This window comes from Genypterus blacodes, unplaced genomic scaffold (genome assembly GCF_046128005.1).
Source record: "Genypterus blacodes isolate CSIRO-AG114 ecotype Tasmania unplaced genomic scaffold, CSIRO-AGI_Gbla_v1 ptg000052l_1, whole genome shotgun sequence".
In the NCBI taxonomy this organism is placed as follows: Eukaryota; Metazoa; Chordata; class Actinopteri; order Ophidiiformes; family Ophidiidae; genus Genypterus; species Genypterus blacodes.
This window is the reverse complement of record NW_027466864.1, coordinates 4,293,492-4,310,942: the sequence shown is the minus strand read 5'-3', so window position 1 is coordinate 4,310,942 and position 17,451 is coordinate 4,293,492. Positions and strand designations below refer to the sequence as shown.

Below are 17,451 nucleotides of genomic sequence, written 5' to 3'. Positions count from 1 at the left end.
AAAAAATATGCTACTGTCCTAAGTCATTGCTTTAGAAACACATTTGAACTATTTATACATCATATTACGATATTCCAGTGTACAGGAGCCGTGTCAGTAAACGTTGAGATTAACAAAATGGACGCCGTCCCGCGAAAACCCAAACAAATTAGACTCACTTTACTTCGGTTCAGAAGCCGACCGCTGTTGCAACGTTAAATACATTTAACTGACAGTCCCATTACTAAGGTTTAATTTTGTACAGTTGTTTTTAAATGATAAACAACATTTTCACCAACCCGTGTTCAGCACGTGACCAGGAGAACCAGGAGTCAGTCCGTTTCTCTCTCACAGATTTCTTCTACAGAACCCGCGGGTCTGAGTGCTTTCGCATTGATTCCCCCCCGAGCAACCGGAACGAATTCAAATGTTCCGCCCCAGTAAACACATTTCCCTCAAATAATAAAGTTACAATTAATACAGATGTAAGAACTTTAAGATAAAAAGATCAAGTTTTCTATTCCGAATAAAATACATGTATACAACAATCTTTTTGTTGTTGTTGATACCATGTCATGTGAGCGCGTTGAAGTCTGTAATTTGTGGTTTTCTTTTGTATTTATAAGATGTTGCTACTATTCTTGTTGCAGATTTTACACAACGACACAAGGGGTTGCGAATATTAGAAACACAGAGAAACAAACACAGCGTCATCATGAAATGCATTTTTGGCCCAGTTGTGAAAAGAGGAGAAGAAAGTATCATCTGATCAACATCTGATAGATCGTCTTTCAGAACAGACGTTATCAATGAAATATTTCTTGTCATGTACAGGATGGAAATGTACCGAAAGTTACTGCGCTTGATTTCAAACGCACTTGAACTCAACACAACGTTGGGACACCGGACGCTCAAAATCCCCAAAGGCCCCTGGCCAGTGTTGCCAGATCTCTCGATAGAAACAAGCAACCAGCTATAAAAAAAAAAAAAGCCCAACAGGTGACCTACCACAATGTGTAAACAAGAGGTCTCTTGAAATAGTACAAATATAAAGTAGAAAGTTGTCAGTAGTCAGTAGAAAATGAACAGGAAACACAGGCAACATAAAAACTGAATAACTTAATTTTTAAACTTTGATAAAAATATAATACATATGCATTGTGTATTGTGCATAAATAAAAACAAATTGACAATTAACAGTGAACATTAAAACTTTGAATAACTTAATTTTTAAACTTTGATTTAAAGAAAATATATATGCCTACTGAATAAGTAACAGAAAATTAACATGAATTACAGTCAATATAAAAGCTGAAAAATGTGAGCTTTTAAATTCTGAACCAAACAAGCAACGTGTAAAACGGAAAGTAAATAAAACAACAGGCAGATCCAATGATGAATTCACCAAGATGATCCACAGCACTGATTGGTGTGTGGCAGGCTACGTAAGTGGCTGTTTTAACTCTTCTGCTTGATTCGTCTCATTTGGTTTTGAAGATGTGAAACCAACGTCTGTGAGCCTTATGGAAGAGAAAGGGGCAGCGTTTTTTTTTGTGTTTTTCTGTACCTGCATGCTGAATTAAATCCGCATGGTGAGCACGTATCTCGCATTTACAGGAACGGCAGAATGCCTTAGTGTTGTCTCCCACCTGAGCTCGTATCCACTCTTTTAGTCCACTCTCTTTCTCCCACTCTTTACTTGTGTCTCTTGTTTAGAGATGGGATTTTTGGCTCTTTGGAGGGAGCCGTTCATTTGGGATCCGTTCACTTCAAAGAGCCGTTCAAAAAACTGGCTCATTTGGCTCTTTTCTATATATTCACTTTTTAAGAAGCCAGTCTGGGGTTAATTCCTATTATCCTGTAAATAAGAAAGAAGGGAGGAATGATGGGCTGAGATTTGGATCAGAATAATTTCTAACTTAGATTTCCCACAAATATTTGAATTTGAATTATTCTATAGTATAGATTATAGCTTCATTTGACATGTGTGGACAAGATTTTTTAAGTCTGATTGACAGTGAGATGACAATTTTCTCATTGTATAAAGTGTGTGTACGCGCGTAAACCTACTTTGACTTATTTTACTTATCCAACACCTTAATACTTACAAATACATACAAAAAGCCCAAAGCAAGCTTCAAAGAAGTTGCAAAAGCTTTAAGTGCAAAAAATTCAAGAACATTACAATACAGATTTCAAGAATAATACAAAAAACCCTCAATACAAACAATATTATATAACACAGGCTTATAATAAAGGTGCACATTTTAAAGAAAACAATAACTAATATAAATGACAAAATATTTGCATACAAAACTCTAAAACAATACTTCAAGTGTTATCAAAACATATAAAACTGCAATAAATTGAGAAAAAATTTGCATACACGCTACTGGAAATACTGGTACAAACTGTACAATAGACTAAAAGCATAACCATAACTCAAATAACAACATCAACTGTAGACAAAATAAAAAATAAATAAAATAAATAATAAAGCAGCAATAATAAACCATGCTTAACGGCCTCTCTTTCTTGTCCCTTGGCAAATTTGCATTGAGGAAGGTAAGTGCCCTTACTTTTTCGGGCTTGAGGCGACTTCTCCTCTCTGTAATTATTTGTCCTGTTTTAGAGAAAATTCTCTCGGATGGAACTGATGTAGCCACGACACTAAGCTTCTTAGCCATGAGTTGGCTAAGCCAAGCGTGGACAGTGGAGTGAGGAGCTTTTGTAAGCATCTGTCTGCTAGAGGCGTGATCGCAAACAGATGATCGCAGGGAGAGAGAAAAAAAATGAACGAAAAAAAGAACGGCTCCCAACCAATCGCGACCTGGCTCTCATCGTTCATGTTAATGAGCCGTCCAAAAGAACTGGATCGTTCGCGAACGTCACATCTCTACTCTCGTTGTCATAGACCGTGGTGGAGTCGAGAGCTGGGAGAGGCGGGGATCATGCAGGCAGCAAAACAAGCCCAAATAAGCGACTACAGTTTAGAAAACAAGCCCAAAAACCCGCAACCCGCGACTGACGAGATTTGCAAGCGACTTTACAACAAAAAACAAGCCCAAAGTCGCTTATAATACGCGGACTTGGCAACACTGCCCCTGGCATTTCCTGCAGGTGACGCCCAAGTTTGAAGTCTGCGCGCGCCTGGTACAAACCAAACTCCTTTTTTGTCCTTGAGGAGAAATGGCAGATAAAAGCAAAAGAAAGGCTATTTCATTTATGCTGGAGAACCTGGACGCCAAAGACTTAAAATGTTTCTATGTCCAGCTTCGGAACCGCAAAGAAGAGCCGCGGGTCCCCCGTAACAAAGTGGAGGGAAAAGACTACTTAGATATTACAGACGTGCTGGTTTCCACCTTCACGGAGGACGGAGCCGTGAGAGAGGCGGAGAGGATCCTGAGGAAGCTTTGCCTCAACGATGAAGCTGACGATCTGGGTGAGATGAAGATCGAGTGCTTTGGTGTTTCGGGAGACGGAACACCAGGCTGCAGAAACCAAATCGAAACAGAAAGTCTTCTGGACAAAACAGCAACATACAAATCTGCCTGTATTTGTAGCGGTAAACAGAAAAAAGGGACCAAAAATAGGTTTCAAAGAAGCGAAATGTAAAGTTGAACTCATGTGTACAGTTGAACTTTCACCCGCCCGTTTTTGCTTTCCATTTTTCCACAGATTGATTACGTAACCCTGTTGTGCCGAGTTGGTTCGACAAGTCCTTGCACGTTAAAGGCTACAACCAGTAGATAGGAATTCTAACATTGAAGATGTCAGTTACACGTTTATAATTGTAGTTATTCAATCATGAATAGTTAAAAATTAATAGTTATTAAAAGCTACAGTTCTTCATTTCCGTGGACTGTGATTACACACATTAATAGCTCGTCCAAGTTTTGCAAGCAGTGAAGAACAATTAATTGAATAATACAAGAATAAGGAAATGTCAGAATCACTGAATCCTACAATACTAAACTACACAGTGTCTCACATCCAGTTTAAACAAATGAATAATAATCATTTACATTTTCATTTTCCTATGTTTCCTTGTATTATTCCAGTTAAAGAAACGGGTGGACAGTCCTCTGCACCAGGCTCCAGTGACGGTGAGCGATTTAAAGGAAACCTTTTCATTTATTCTTACTTATTTAACTGAGAACAGACCAGACCAGAACAGAATCTTAAAGGGAGGCTCCACCAATGTTACTCTCTTCATGTCATTTGGTCTGATCACTTTTCAGCATGTAAAAACAACTTTATACTGGATTTTGCTGGCTGTAGAGGAGAATTAGAAGATGTGCAAGTTTGACAACTAAAGCCTCTGCTGGAGTCTCTTAAGGTGTTAGAGGTCAACTTCTTGAAGTGGCTATAGTTTTCAAAAGTGTAACAGGAAGTAACCCTGTGGTGATAGAGGCCAGGGCAGTGCTAAACCCAATCTCACATGTTAAAATGGTCGTTTCTCGTGTTAGAATCGACAAGCCAGCAAGTGAAGAACATTTAAAGAGTGAGTAAGAGTTTAAAAATGAGTTTGTCAAAAAAAAACATAATTTTAGTGACGTCACCCTGATGATTAAAGAAAGCAATCATTTTGTCAATGCTAAACCGAATGATCAGTAAATGAATTATGCCATTGTAATCCCGCCTCCTCTCTCCTTGTCTTACAGCTGTAGGATCCTCATGTGGAGCAGCCGGATCTCTTTTCCCTGTAGGTTGTAGGTGCACTTACTCACTATTCAGGCTTATAATGCCTCTTAAAGTGACGAGAGGTTGAAGCTGAAATGGGCAGTTTGATATAGAACAAAATGAATAAACACCAAGCTCGAGATTGGAGGCAAAGTTAGAGACAAAGTTTATCAGCAATAAGACAGTCAGAGGATAGTTGTTAAAAAGGTGTAAAGCTAATGTAGCTAACTGACTGCTCCAGAAATAACAATGTTCAAACATGGAAGGCTGCAGGCCGACTGCAGGGGCTTTGTACCTTCACACAGGGACGACCGTTTCACTGTCAGGCGTGATCCAGGTGTCAACACATGCACACACACGGCACACACACTGCCTGATTCAGTGCACTGTGACCCTGAGTGCTCCACACTCGATAACAATACAAAAGGAGAATGTCTGCATACCAACATCAGTCGGCTCATAGGAAACCTTCCATAGTAGAAAACACAGTTTAAGCTGGAGGCAGCAGGAAGGACAGTAACACACCTGTTCAGACAGTCAATGATTTAAAGGCAAACATGAAGTAGCTGTGGGACGGGGCGTCTGAACTACAGCTACACAACAGAACTACAGTGGCTGAACTGTTCAGTTGAAAGAAATTGGAGATGGATTTCTTCTGGTTACACTCACATGATTAATATTCTGACAACAATGAAATGAATGAGAGTGGAGGAATTACTTACATACATGCTCTCTGAACATTTGATTTATATTAACCAGGAAGAAGCAGGGAGGACCAGAGAGAAGCTTAGGAGAACACTCAGGTGTTTTAGTGAAGAGGAGCTCAAAACATTCAACTGGTTCCTGATTGGAGGATTTGAACACAAGAAACGATTCCTACATTTACGATGGAGCACAGATGAAGAGGACACAGTGGTTCAGATGATGAGGACCTTCGGCCCCCAGAGTGTGAACGTGGCAGAGGAAATTCTGATAAAAATGAAAAGGCATGATCTGGTGCAGATGTTGTCAGACACCAGCTCAGGATCTAAAGATGAGTCTGGAGGAACAACATCTGTTCAAGGTAATAACTGCATTACTGTATTTATAATGATATATTACCAAAGGTTTCATATGTAGTGTGAGTGATTGTGATCTGGGTTTGAAATCATGCTGATGCCAAAACATCAAGCTAAACTGTCCTGTAGTCCTGAGGGGTATGAAGGGGGTTTGTGCTTTAAATCTGAGTTATTGGGACTACGGATATGATTTGACTTCAAACGTGGCTTGTCGCCATGGCAATTTTTCCCTCCACTCCAATCCTGGTCGGAGCAGGGGCCTGTATTCAGAAGGAAGCTCAACTGACCTCGGCCTTGTTTGTGTAAGCTGGGTTTACAAAATTGAAACCCTATAATCAGACTCAGTCAGTATCGCGCAGCCACCAATCAGCAAGATCTGTTAATGCAGAGATGTGCTCGCTCCCATGAAAGAGGGCGTGTGTGCAAAGACGAGCCAATGGGAACAGGATGGAACAGTCACATGCAGATACGTAATCACGTCTGAGGACCTGGTGTGTGTGTAACGCCTACTGTTTATTATTCTGTGTAAAGTGTACATTCATGTCAAATTCACTTTCAATACATCTGGATTTGATTTGACTTTATGTCATTAGTGTATCTTGTTGATCAATTATTACCTGTGATCAATACTTTAGACCAGTGGTTCCCAAAATGGGGGGGGGGGTGTGGGGGGGAAGACTTTCTTATCTACAAAAGGGGGGCCCTGCAGAACAAGTTGGGCAACCACTGCCTTATACTAAGCACTGTTGTCATAACTTTTGTTTTAGTTGCAATACTAGCAGCATGAAACGCAGGAAGAAGCGAACGTAAATGTCTGCCTCCTGTTGAGAATCTGTAGTGTTGGTAATGAACATCCTTGGGGAAATGAAGTGGGCTGATGTGTGTTCCCTCTTGTTCTTATAGATCTTGTTTGATTTTATTTTGTCTTCATCCTTGATTTCCTGCTAGTTTCTCTGTCTGCCTGAACATTTGGACTTTGCCTTTTTGGATTCCTGCCATTATGCTGAGCTTTGTTTTGGAACTGTTGTTTAAATGCACACTGCTCCATATCCTTACTGCCTGTGTTTGAGTCCTCACCCTGTACCTATGTTCCAGTGACAGACAGACAGCATGACATCAGACTAATCTGGTTCTTTCTTTCCTTTCTCCTCAGGGAAACAGTCTACGGTGGAATTCCCATCTGCAGACAAAGTGAGCAATGTGATTTTATACATTACAATTTTCAAATCAAATGTGTTTGTGGCTCACCAAAACATGGCGTCAGAGAGCTTTCTTTAATACGAGCGAGCTACTTACAGCTAAGAGCGCAGTGTGAAAATAAACCAAGTGTGCTGAGAATAAATGAGGGCGTAAAAACAGGAACGTGGAGTTCAAAACTATGTTCAAGCAGATAAAACATCTACCACACATGCAGAGAGGAGAATGCACTCATACTTGTCAGTAGCACTCTGGTATTATGATACGTTCTGACGCCATGCTGAAGGGATGAGGTCATGGCACGTACTGAACTACGGCACCCAAAGAAAGAACTCAACATGAGCTTTAAATCACCTTAACTAAAGACCTGAAGGTTTCCAACACACAGGTTAGAGACGAGAGGTTCAAGCTGATTTGTTTTTAGAACAAAATGTAAAACACCAAGCTGGAGATTGGAGGCAAAGTTTATCAGTAATAAGACAGTCAGAGGATAGTTGTTAAAAAGGTGTAAAGCTAATGTAGCTAACTGACTGCTCCAGAAATAACAATGTTCAAACATGGAAGGCTGCAGGCCGACTGCAGGGGCTTTGTACCTTCACACAGGGACGACCGTTTCACTGTCAGGCGTGATCCAGGTGTCAACACATGCACACACACGGCACACACACTGCCTGATTCAGTGCACTGTGACCCTGAGTGCTCCACACTCGATAACAACACAAAAGGAGAATGTCTGCATACCAACATCAGTCGGCTCATAGGAAACCTTCCATAGTAGAAAACACAGTTTAAGCTGGAGGCAGCAGGAAGGACAGTAACACACCTGTTCAGACAGTCAATGATTTAAAGGCAAACATGAAGTAGCTGTGGGACGGGGCGTCTGAACTACAGCTACACAACAGAACTACAATGGCTGAACTGTTCAGTTGAAAGAAATTGGAGATTGATTTCTTCTGATTACACTCACATGATTAATATTCTGACAACAATGAAATGAATGAGAGTGGAGGAATTACTTACATACATGCTCTCTGAACATTTGATTTATATTTACCAGGAAGAAGCAAGGAGGACCAGAGAGAAGCTTAGGAGAACACTCAGGTGTTTAAGTACAGAGGAGCTCAATGCATTCAACTGGTTCCAGATTGGAGGATTAAAACACCCAAGACGAATCCAACGGAGCAGAGATGTAGAGGACACAGTGGCTGAGATGATGAGGACCTTCGGCCCACAGAGTGTGAACGTGGCAGAGGAAATTCTGATAAAAATGAAAAGGCATGATCTGGTGCAGATGTTGTCAGACACCAGCTCAGGATCTAAAGATGAGTCTGGAGGAACAACATCTGTTCAAGGTAATAACTGCATTACTGTATTTATAATGATATATTACCAAAGGTTTCATATGTAGTGTGAGTGATTGTGATCTGGGTTTGAAATCATGCTGATGCCAAAACATCAAGCTAAACTGTCCTGTAGTCCTGAGGGGTATGAAGGGAGTTTGTGCTTTAAATCTGAGTTATTGGGACTACGGATGTGATTTGACTTCAAAAGTGGGTTTGTCGCCATGGCAATTTTCCCTCCACTCCAATCCTGGTCGGAGCAGGGGCCTGTATTCAGAAGGAAGCTCAACTGACCTCGGCCTTGTTTGTATAAGCTGGGTTTACAAAATTGAAACCCTATAATCAGACTCAGTCAGTATCGCGCAGCCACCAATCAGCAAGATCTGTTAATGCAGAGATGTGCTCGCTCCCATGAAAGAGGGCGTGTGTGCAAAGACGAGCCAATGGGAACAGGATGGAACAGTCACATGCAGATACGTAATCACGTCTGAGGAGCTGGTGTGTGTGTAACGCCTACTGTTTATTATTCTGTGTAAAGTGTACTGAGACATTCATGTCAAATGCACTTTCAATACATCTGGATTTGATCCAACTTTATGTCATTAGTGTATCTTGTTGATCAATTATTACCTGTGATCAATACTTTAGACCAGTGGTTCCCAAAATGGGGGGGGTGCGGGGGGAAGACTTTCTTATCTACAAAAGGGGGGCCCTGCAGAACAAGTTGGGCAACCACTGCCTTATACTAAGCACTGTTGTCATAACTTTTGTTTTAGTTGCAATACTAGCAGCATGAAACGCAGGAAGAAGCGAACGTAAATGTCTGCCTCCTGTTGAGAATCTGTAGTGTTGGTAATGAACATCCTTGGGGAAATGAAGTGGGCTGATGTGTGTTCCCTCTTGTTCTTATAGATCTTGTTTGCTTTTATTTTGTCTACATCCTTGATTTCCTGCTAGTTTCTCTGTCTGCCTGAACATTTGGACTTTGCCTTTTTGGATTCCTGCCATTATGCTGAGCTTTGTTTTGGAACTGTTGTTTAAATGCACACTGCTCCATATCCTTACTGCCTGTGTTTGAGTCCTCACCCTGTACCTATGTTCCAGTGACAGACAGACAGCATGACATCAGACTAATCTGGTTCTTGCTTTCCTTTCTCCTCAGGGAAACAGTCTACGGTGGAATTCCCATCTGCAGACAAAGTGAGCAATGTGATTTTATACATTACAATTTTCAAATCAAATGTGTTTGTGGCTCACCAAAACATGGCGTCAGAGAGCTTTCTTTAATACGAGCGAGCTACTAACAGCTAAGAGCGCAGTGTGAAAATAAACCAAGTGTGCTGAGAATAAATGAGGGCGTAAAAACAGGAACGTGGAGTTCAAAACTATGTTCAAGCAGATAAAACATCTACCACACATGCAGAGAGGAGAATGCACTCATACTTGTCAGTAGCACTCTGGTATTATGATACGTTCTGACGCCATGCTGAAGGGATGAGGTCATGGCACGTACTGAACTACGGCACCCAAAGAAAGAACTCAACATGAGCTTTAAATCACCTTAACTAAAGACCTGAAGGTTTCCAACACACAGGTAAGAGACGAGAGGTTCAAGCTGATTTGTTTTTAGAACAAAATGTAAAACACCAAGCTGGAGATTGGAGGCAAAGTTTATCAGTAATAAGACAGTCAGAGGATAGTTGTTAAAAAGGTGTAAAGCTAATGTAGCTAACTGACTGCTCCAGAAATAACAATGTTCAAACATGGAAGGCTGCAGGCCGACTGCAGGGGCTTTGTACCTTCACACAGGGACGACCGTTTCACTGTCAGGCGTGCTCCAGGTGTCAACACATGCACACACACGGCACACACACTGCCTGATTCAGTGCACTGTGACCCTGTGTGCTCCACACTCGATAACAATACAAAAGGAGAATGACTGCATACCAACATCAGTCGGCTCATAGGAAACCTTCCATAGTAGAAAACACAGTTTAAGCTGGAGGCAGCAGGAAGGACAGTAACACACCTGTTCAGACAGTCAATGATTTAAAGGCAAACATGAAGTAGCTGTGGGACGGGGCGTCTGAACTACAGCTACACAACAGAACTACTGTGGCTGAACTGTTCAGTTGAAAGAAATTGGAGATGGATTTCGTCTGATTACACTCACATGATTAATATTCTGACAACAATGAAATGAATGAGAGTGGAGGAATTACTTACATACATGCTCTCTGAACATTTGATTTATATTTACCAGGAAGAAGCAAGGAGGACCAGAGAGAAGCTTAGGAGAATAGTCAGGTGTTTGAGACAAGAGGAGCTCAATACATTCAACTGGTTCCTGACTGGAAGATTTAAACACCCAAGACGAATCCAACATTCACAATGGAGCACAGATGAAGAGGACACAGTGGTTCAGATGATGAGGACCTTCGGCCCACAGAGTGTGAACGTGGCAGAGGAAATTCTGATAAAAATTAAAAGACATGATCTGGTGCAGATGTTGTCAGACACCAGCTCAGGATCTAAAGATGAGTCTGGAGGAACAACATCTGTTCAAGGTAGTAACTGCATTACTGTATTTATAATGATATATTACCAAAGGTTTCATATGTAGTGTGAGTGATTGTGATCTGGGTTTGAAATCATGCTGATGCCAAAACATCAAGCTAAACTGTCCTGTAGTCCTGAGGGGTATGAAGGGAGTTTGTGCTTTAAATCTGAGTTATTGGGACTACGGATGTGATTTCAAACGTGGGCTTGTCGCCGTGGCAATTTTTCCCTCCACTCCAATCCTGGTCGGAGCAGGGGCCTGTATTCAGAAGGAAGCTCAACTGACCTCGGCCTTGTTTGTGTAAGCTGGGTTTACAAAATTGAAACCCTATAATCAGACTCAGTCAGTCAGCAAGATCTGTTAATGCAGAGCTGTGCTCGCCCCCATGAAAGAGGGCGTGTGTGCAAAGACGAGCCAATGGGAACAGGATGGAACAGTCACATGCAGATACGTAATCACGTCTGAGGAGCTGGTGTGTGTGTAACGCCTACTGTTTATTATTCTGTGTAAAGTGTACTGAGACATTCATGTCAAATGCACTTTCAATAAGCGGGCTGAAAGAAAAACATCTGTTAAAGGTAATAACTGCATTATTATATTATTTATGATATATTTCATGCCAAAGGTTTCATATTTAGTGTTGATATTTATCTGTAATCTGTTTTTGAAGTTTTTAAATTTGGCAGATGCCCCAACATCAAGCTGAACTGCTGTGCAGGAATTGATTTGCACCTTAATTAACAAAAAGCTCACATTAGCGTTTGTCAAGATTCAATGAAATCAGTTTTATATCCTCTGTTATTGTCTGAACAGAGAAACAAAAATAACAGAGTCAGCAGAGTAAATCTCTCTCTGTCCATCTTCTCACTGGGCTGCAATGTATGTTTCTTTTTGTTTAGGACCTGAAGAGAGTCCTGAAGCATGTGGCAGTGTTGTGGTAAATTCATACATTTAATAACTCATTTAGTGTTTCAAAATGATTGATCAGGATTAATCCCTGTGATTTATCGATTCATTCCTCTACCCTGAAGCAGAAGTCTGCTCTCTGGACCAAAGTCCAACCTGAAGTCAGCAGTGTGGACCAGACTCCAACTTACAGGTGAACTTTATATATTTAGCTTTATGTCACAATCATCAGACCTGATCAAAGATAAGGATCTTGGAAAATTTTACAGACCAATGCAACATTAATGATGATTTAAACCCCAAACTGTTTGTAATAATCTGCCTGCTTCTATTAGAACTATTGTTCATATTCATAAGTGACTCTTGACTACTCAGTGAACTCATGACCACCAACAAACTCCTGCTCCTGTTTAGGAGTCCAAAGCTCCAGTATTCAAGTACACATGCATGCATATTTATTTATATTGTATATAAATGTATATATTGTTCATATATTGCATATTTATATTGATCTCTTTCTACAAAATGTGTATCTTTGTCCCATACAAAGTGTTTGTGCACATGTTAGGGCTCCCAGGGGTGGATTTGGCCGCAGAGGCATTTTACCTGTGTTAAGCAGGTGAACAGCACAATCGGGAATTGATCAACCAGTCTGAAGTACCTGCGGTCCTGAGTGCTTTCCCATTGATTCCCCCCATGCAACCGGAACAAATTCCATCCCTCAACCCCCCTGATATGGACAAACAAACACATTCCACTCAAATAATACAGTGACAATTAATATAGAAGTACTTTAAGATTAATGGATCAAGTTTCTTTTCTGAATAAAATACATTCATACAGTAATCCAAAATGAGATTAAAGGGTTTAATCCTTATGTGGTCACGCCTTATCGGGTGTGCCACACATAACGCAACTATTCAAATGAATGATGTTGTAAATATTCAGTATTGAACATTTAATGTCATTCTGTTCTTTTCTTTCAGCCTCCAGTCTGAAGCAGGTCACTTTGAATGCAGCGTGTCTGGTTTGCGCTGGGTTTGTCATGAAAGGGTTACCATCAAGTACCACTTGAACACTTGGCTGGAACACAGGGAGAGACTGGCAGGCACAGGGTTCACACCTGCAGGTCCCCTGCTGGACATCACAATCACTGATGGAAAGTTAGAAGAAGTGTATCTGCCACACTGGATCTGCATCGGTAAGAGGACGTTTAATGAAATCCCATTATTTCTTTGTTGTTTAATACCATGTGTGTAAATGCTTGCATGGGTACGATCAGTATGTCCTCACCAGACGTGTTCATTTGTGTGTTGTGCAGAGGACATCTCTGATGTGTCTGACAAGTTTGCAGTCCTACACATGGAACTCTGTGGAGACGCTGTGGAAGTGGAACAAGTGTCTGAGGTCACACCATCCCATGTCAAACTGACACAGCCCCACTTCTCTCTTAAAGGGATCCTGATAAAACTCGGCTTTCAACAGAGAGTTTACTGTTCCATGTTGATATATAGTTCCAGCAAATCCTTCCTCCTGTTACACGTGTATCTGATCCAGAGAGATCCTGGACTACAAGAGGTTATTAATTTTATATCTCCCTCCCAGCACAAATCACAACAGGTGCAAGACGGCAATTATTAATACAATATGAAACAGCAACAACCATGGTCTTTAAGGAATTTTGGCAAGGCACTAGTTGTACTCGTAGTATATTAGAATAATACTTTATTCCTCATAAGACCCCCCCTTGAGTTTTGTCTTTTTCCTCAGGCCATCAATAAGAGGAAGTTGTCCTCTGGCTACCAAATCATTGAAAAACCTTATCCAGTGGAAGCCCTGAAAATCAACGACCATTTCTTCCTCACAGCAAACTTGGACACTGCAGAAATTTTTCCTCCGGTAAGGTTTGAACTTTCTTGTCACAGTTGAAATAATCACTTATGAAAAGGTAGAAACTCCTTCATTTCCCTCCTTACTCTCCCACAGGAAAACCTTCTCATAATAGAAGAAGCCCCAAATTTCTACGAAGTGTTCATTGATAATCCAGACATTGACTTCATGCTCACACTCAGACATAGTGGTGATGGAACAGTATGGACCCAAAAAATCCGACAGAGTCAGTCATTTCAATATGCAGTGTTAATGAAGCAAAGGCTTACACAGTTACTGAAAACAGCTAAATATCAAATCTAAAATCTGCCTTTTATTTCAGAGGAATACCAAAGCCAAAACCCTGCAGCTGCACCGGGTGAGATATGATGATTCCAATTTGTTTTAATCTTCCTGCAAATCAACGTCGAGGCCAAATGCAAGATGAGATTAATGTAAAGGATGGATGATAAGCACTTGGCATCATGACTCATCTCACGCTTGATGCTCCCTGCTCCCTGCACAAATGAACACGCATGAATCACTGAAGTATTGGATGATTATGTCATAATGTAGCATACACAAGTGCTTCTGTGGACTGGTTTGGGTTTTACATAAATGTAAACAAATCATACTGACACAACTATAGAGGGCACCAAAAATGACTTACAGCTGATTTCTAACAGCTTAAATACTTACTTAGATCATGACATGAGTGATATTTCACTTGTGATCAGTTTCATTCAATAAAATGTTGATTTGGTTTTCAACCTGATAGTCATTAGATACTGAAGCGACTTTACCAGCTTTGAGTCATTCCCATTCCCTCTGTCCCAGGGAGGCAGTTTGTGGATAAACACTGATATGACTTGATTCAGAGGATGAGCAACATCAAGACAATAAGACAGCAATGGAAGAACATGTATAGAGCTGATTTGTAAATGAAGAGTAACCAAGAAAAATATTTACACCTGCCTGATTAGTAGAATACTATGATGACATATTCACTGCACAACTGTATTCGTTACATTTAAGGCAACATATCACAGAATAGGACTATTACTCCGACCACATGAAATACATTTCCCTGCCCTGATGATTAAAGAGAGCGATCATTTTGTCATTGCTAAACCAAATGATCAGTAAATGTATTATGCCAATGGAATCCCCCCTCCTCTTTCCTTGTCTCCGTCTAGCAGCTGGAGGATCCTCAACTGGAGCAGCTGGAGGATCCTCATCTGGAGCAGCTGGAGGATCCTCACCTGGAGCAGCTGGAGGATCCTCACCTGGGGCAGCTGGAGGATCCTCATCTGGAGCAGCTGGAGGATCCTCATCTGGAGCAGCTGGTCCTCCTCCCACTGTACAAGAAGGTAGGTGCACTTATTCACTATACAGGTTTAATAATGCCTCTCAAAGTGACACATGGGCCTGTTAGTCTTCACCGGGCTCAGACCATCTACAACAAGCTAAAGGAAAACACACTTTGACTTATTTTCTCACTTTGTCAGAGAGTGGAATGTTTTGGTGTTTGTTTTTTAAGAGATATGGATCAATGTGGGTTTCTAGTGGACTGTGTAATGTAAGTTTTTATCTATCGACATTTATTTGATCCCAACTATAAAGACTAGCCACATTATTTAGGGGTTAAATCAGTGCAGTTGGTAGTTGTTTAGTTATTGTGATGTGTAAAGGTTTACAAAGGACATCACTCAGCTTTGCACATTTCTCTCTGTCTTTTTTGATGCAGGTCATTTGGTTCTGATAAATAATCATTAATCTTTTTCTTGTTGTTGATACCGTGTCATGTGAGCATGTTGAAGTCTGTAATTAGTGGTTTTATTTTGTATTTATAAGATGTTGCTACTATTCTTGTTGCAGATTTTACATAACGACATAAAGGGTAACAAATACTAGACACACAGAGAAACAAACTACATCCATTTCAACAGCCACACAAAATACAAACACAAAAAGGGCCACAGTGTGGAATCAACAAATAGAGTTACAAAGACAGAAGTTATTGCTGTGCTCTTGTATTTGTTTACACTGGATTGTGAAGTTTGACTGTTGCCTCATAATTCATAAACATCACATTTCTTTCCATCTTTCCTCAGTGGAGGACTTTCTGAAGAAGAATGAAGCAGATCTGATCCAGGGAGTGACTGAAACAAATGTCAATCAGATTCTGGACGCCCTGAAAGCGAAGAAGGTTATCGATCAAGAATGTTATATGAAAATTTTGAAATCTTCCGGTAGCTCTCAGGATCGAATGAGGGACATCTTCAGTGCGGTAAGAACTCAGCAGGGCAAAATTGAATTCTATGAGATACTTGAGAAAAAGGAGCCAGTGCTTATGAATGAGCTCAAGAAAAAGATGTAATTGTCATGGTTGAATCCATTTTTGGATCAAATATCCCCAGATCACCTTGAGACCAAAGTTCCACAGTAAAACTGAAAAATTATGAGTCGTTGTTCTAAAGGGGGGCGTTTAGAAAATGATCTTGACTTTATGAACATGGTCACATAAAATCAGAGGAATGTTGAATGAATAAAGACACATCTATTCTTCCTGTTGGAGCCAAAAATTCAACATATATTTTGCCTTATTTGCATAATGTGTAATTGGAATCGAATCTAATGTTGGTGTTCACTTTGTGTTGGTTTAAAATTAATGTCATTTCTGAATGTGAATGTAAAGTTATCCATCCTATTTCTAATCTTGTCTCGTCATAGGAGATTGTTTATCTGTGCTCTATTAGCTGTCCTGCGATAGGAGAGGGGTTTTCGTTTTTGAGCATGTGCGTCTACAGTTTCCGTATAAGTATCCTTATCTGTAGATTCATACGTTATCATTTAGTTTAAGCTGCTTCCATATCCCTGACTTGTGTGCTTGCAATATTACAGAATGTGGACTTCATACTTTGAAGTCAATTCTGCATGTCTGATATTTCAAACATCGTTATAGCCTAATACACTGTGTAAATATTAGGACAACAAACCAGCGTGTTCAGATTTCACCTTACAAGCTCTCCTGGTAAGTCAAACACATATATCTATTTGATCTATTTAATCAGACCAGCATCTGATTAAATAGATAAATGAATAGTGTGATTTTATTGTGTAAGTTAGGTTACATCAGTTGCATTGTGGGTAGCCTGCGGCAGAAACAATGTCTCCTGCTGCAGGTGAGCGGGGTAGAAACGCGGTCCGCAATAAATCAGAATCAGAATCAGAATTCCTTTATTTGTCCCACAACGGGGAAATTTACAGTGTTACAGCAGCAAAGGGGGATAGTGCAGACAAAGAGAAATACATTCAATAAAAAAATAAAATAACAATACAATAAGCAATAAGCAAACACTCATTACGTCATTAAGTCTTATTTTCGTTGTATTGCATGTGCTATATGTATCATATTGTTAAATATGATAGACGTTTTTATATGTTTTTTTAACTTTTATTTGGTTTTGTATTTTCGTTTGCCCTTGAAGCCCGTTTTCACTGTAGTGATGTACATTTTAATTTGATATTCATTCTGGTTAGGCGGACCGAATTTTGTTGTTGTCCTCTGACAATTATTTCCCGACCCATACAAATGCTTATTTGTTGTGTCGTGTGGTGTTCTGAAGTTCGTGTGGATTGTGTGTTTAACTCGTGGCACAGTTAGCATGCTATTTGATTCGTCTAACGTTCGGGGTGCAGTGCCTTTTATGACCACTGCGGTTTATTTCTTAGGGGTTTATGGCTAAAAGGGATTAAGTATTGTTAATTGAATGCGACTTGTCTGGTTTGTTTGGTAACATTGGAAATTAGTATACGACTAGATATAATTTGGTTTAATACTTATTGTGGAGTGAAT

At 40.3% G+C, this 17,451-nt stretch overlaps 1 protein-coding gene across 1 annotated transcript in view; it reads left to right on the top strand.

Moving 5' to 3' along the window:
- The first annotated feature begins 2,202 nt into the window (after positions 1–2,202).
- The window catches only part of LOC143000816 (uncharacterized), an 83,562-nt gene continuing 68,313 nt past the window's right edge, over positions 2,203–17,451 (top strand). The window contains exons 1-8 of the mRNA XM_076150246.1: positions 2,203–3,421; positions 4,041–4,085; positions 4,644–4,684; positions 5,422–5,725; positions 6,874–6,920; positions 7,975–8,269; positions 9,420–9,466; positions 10,521–10,824. Of these exons, the coding sequence (XP_076006361.1) occupies positions 3,169–3,421; positions 4,041–4,085; positions 4,644–4,684; positions 5,422–5,725; positions 6,874–6,920; positions 7,975–8,269; positions 9,420–9,466; positions 10,521–10,824 (1,336 nt within the window). The 5' untranslated portion in view covers positions 2,203–3,168. The remainder of the gene's footprint in view (positions 3,422–4,040; positions 4,086–4,643; positions 4,685–5,421; positions 5,726–6,873; positions 6,921–7,974; positions 8,270–9,419; positions 9,467–10,520; positions 10,825–17,451) is intronic.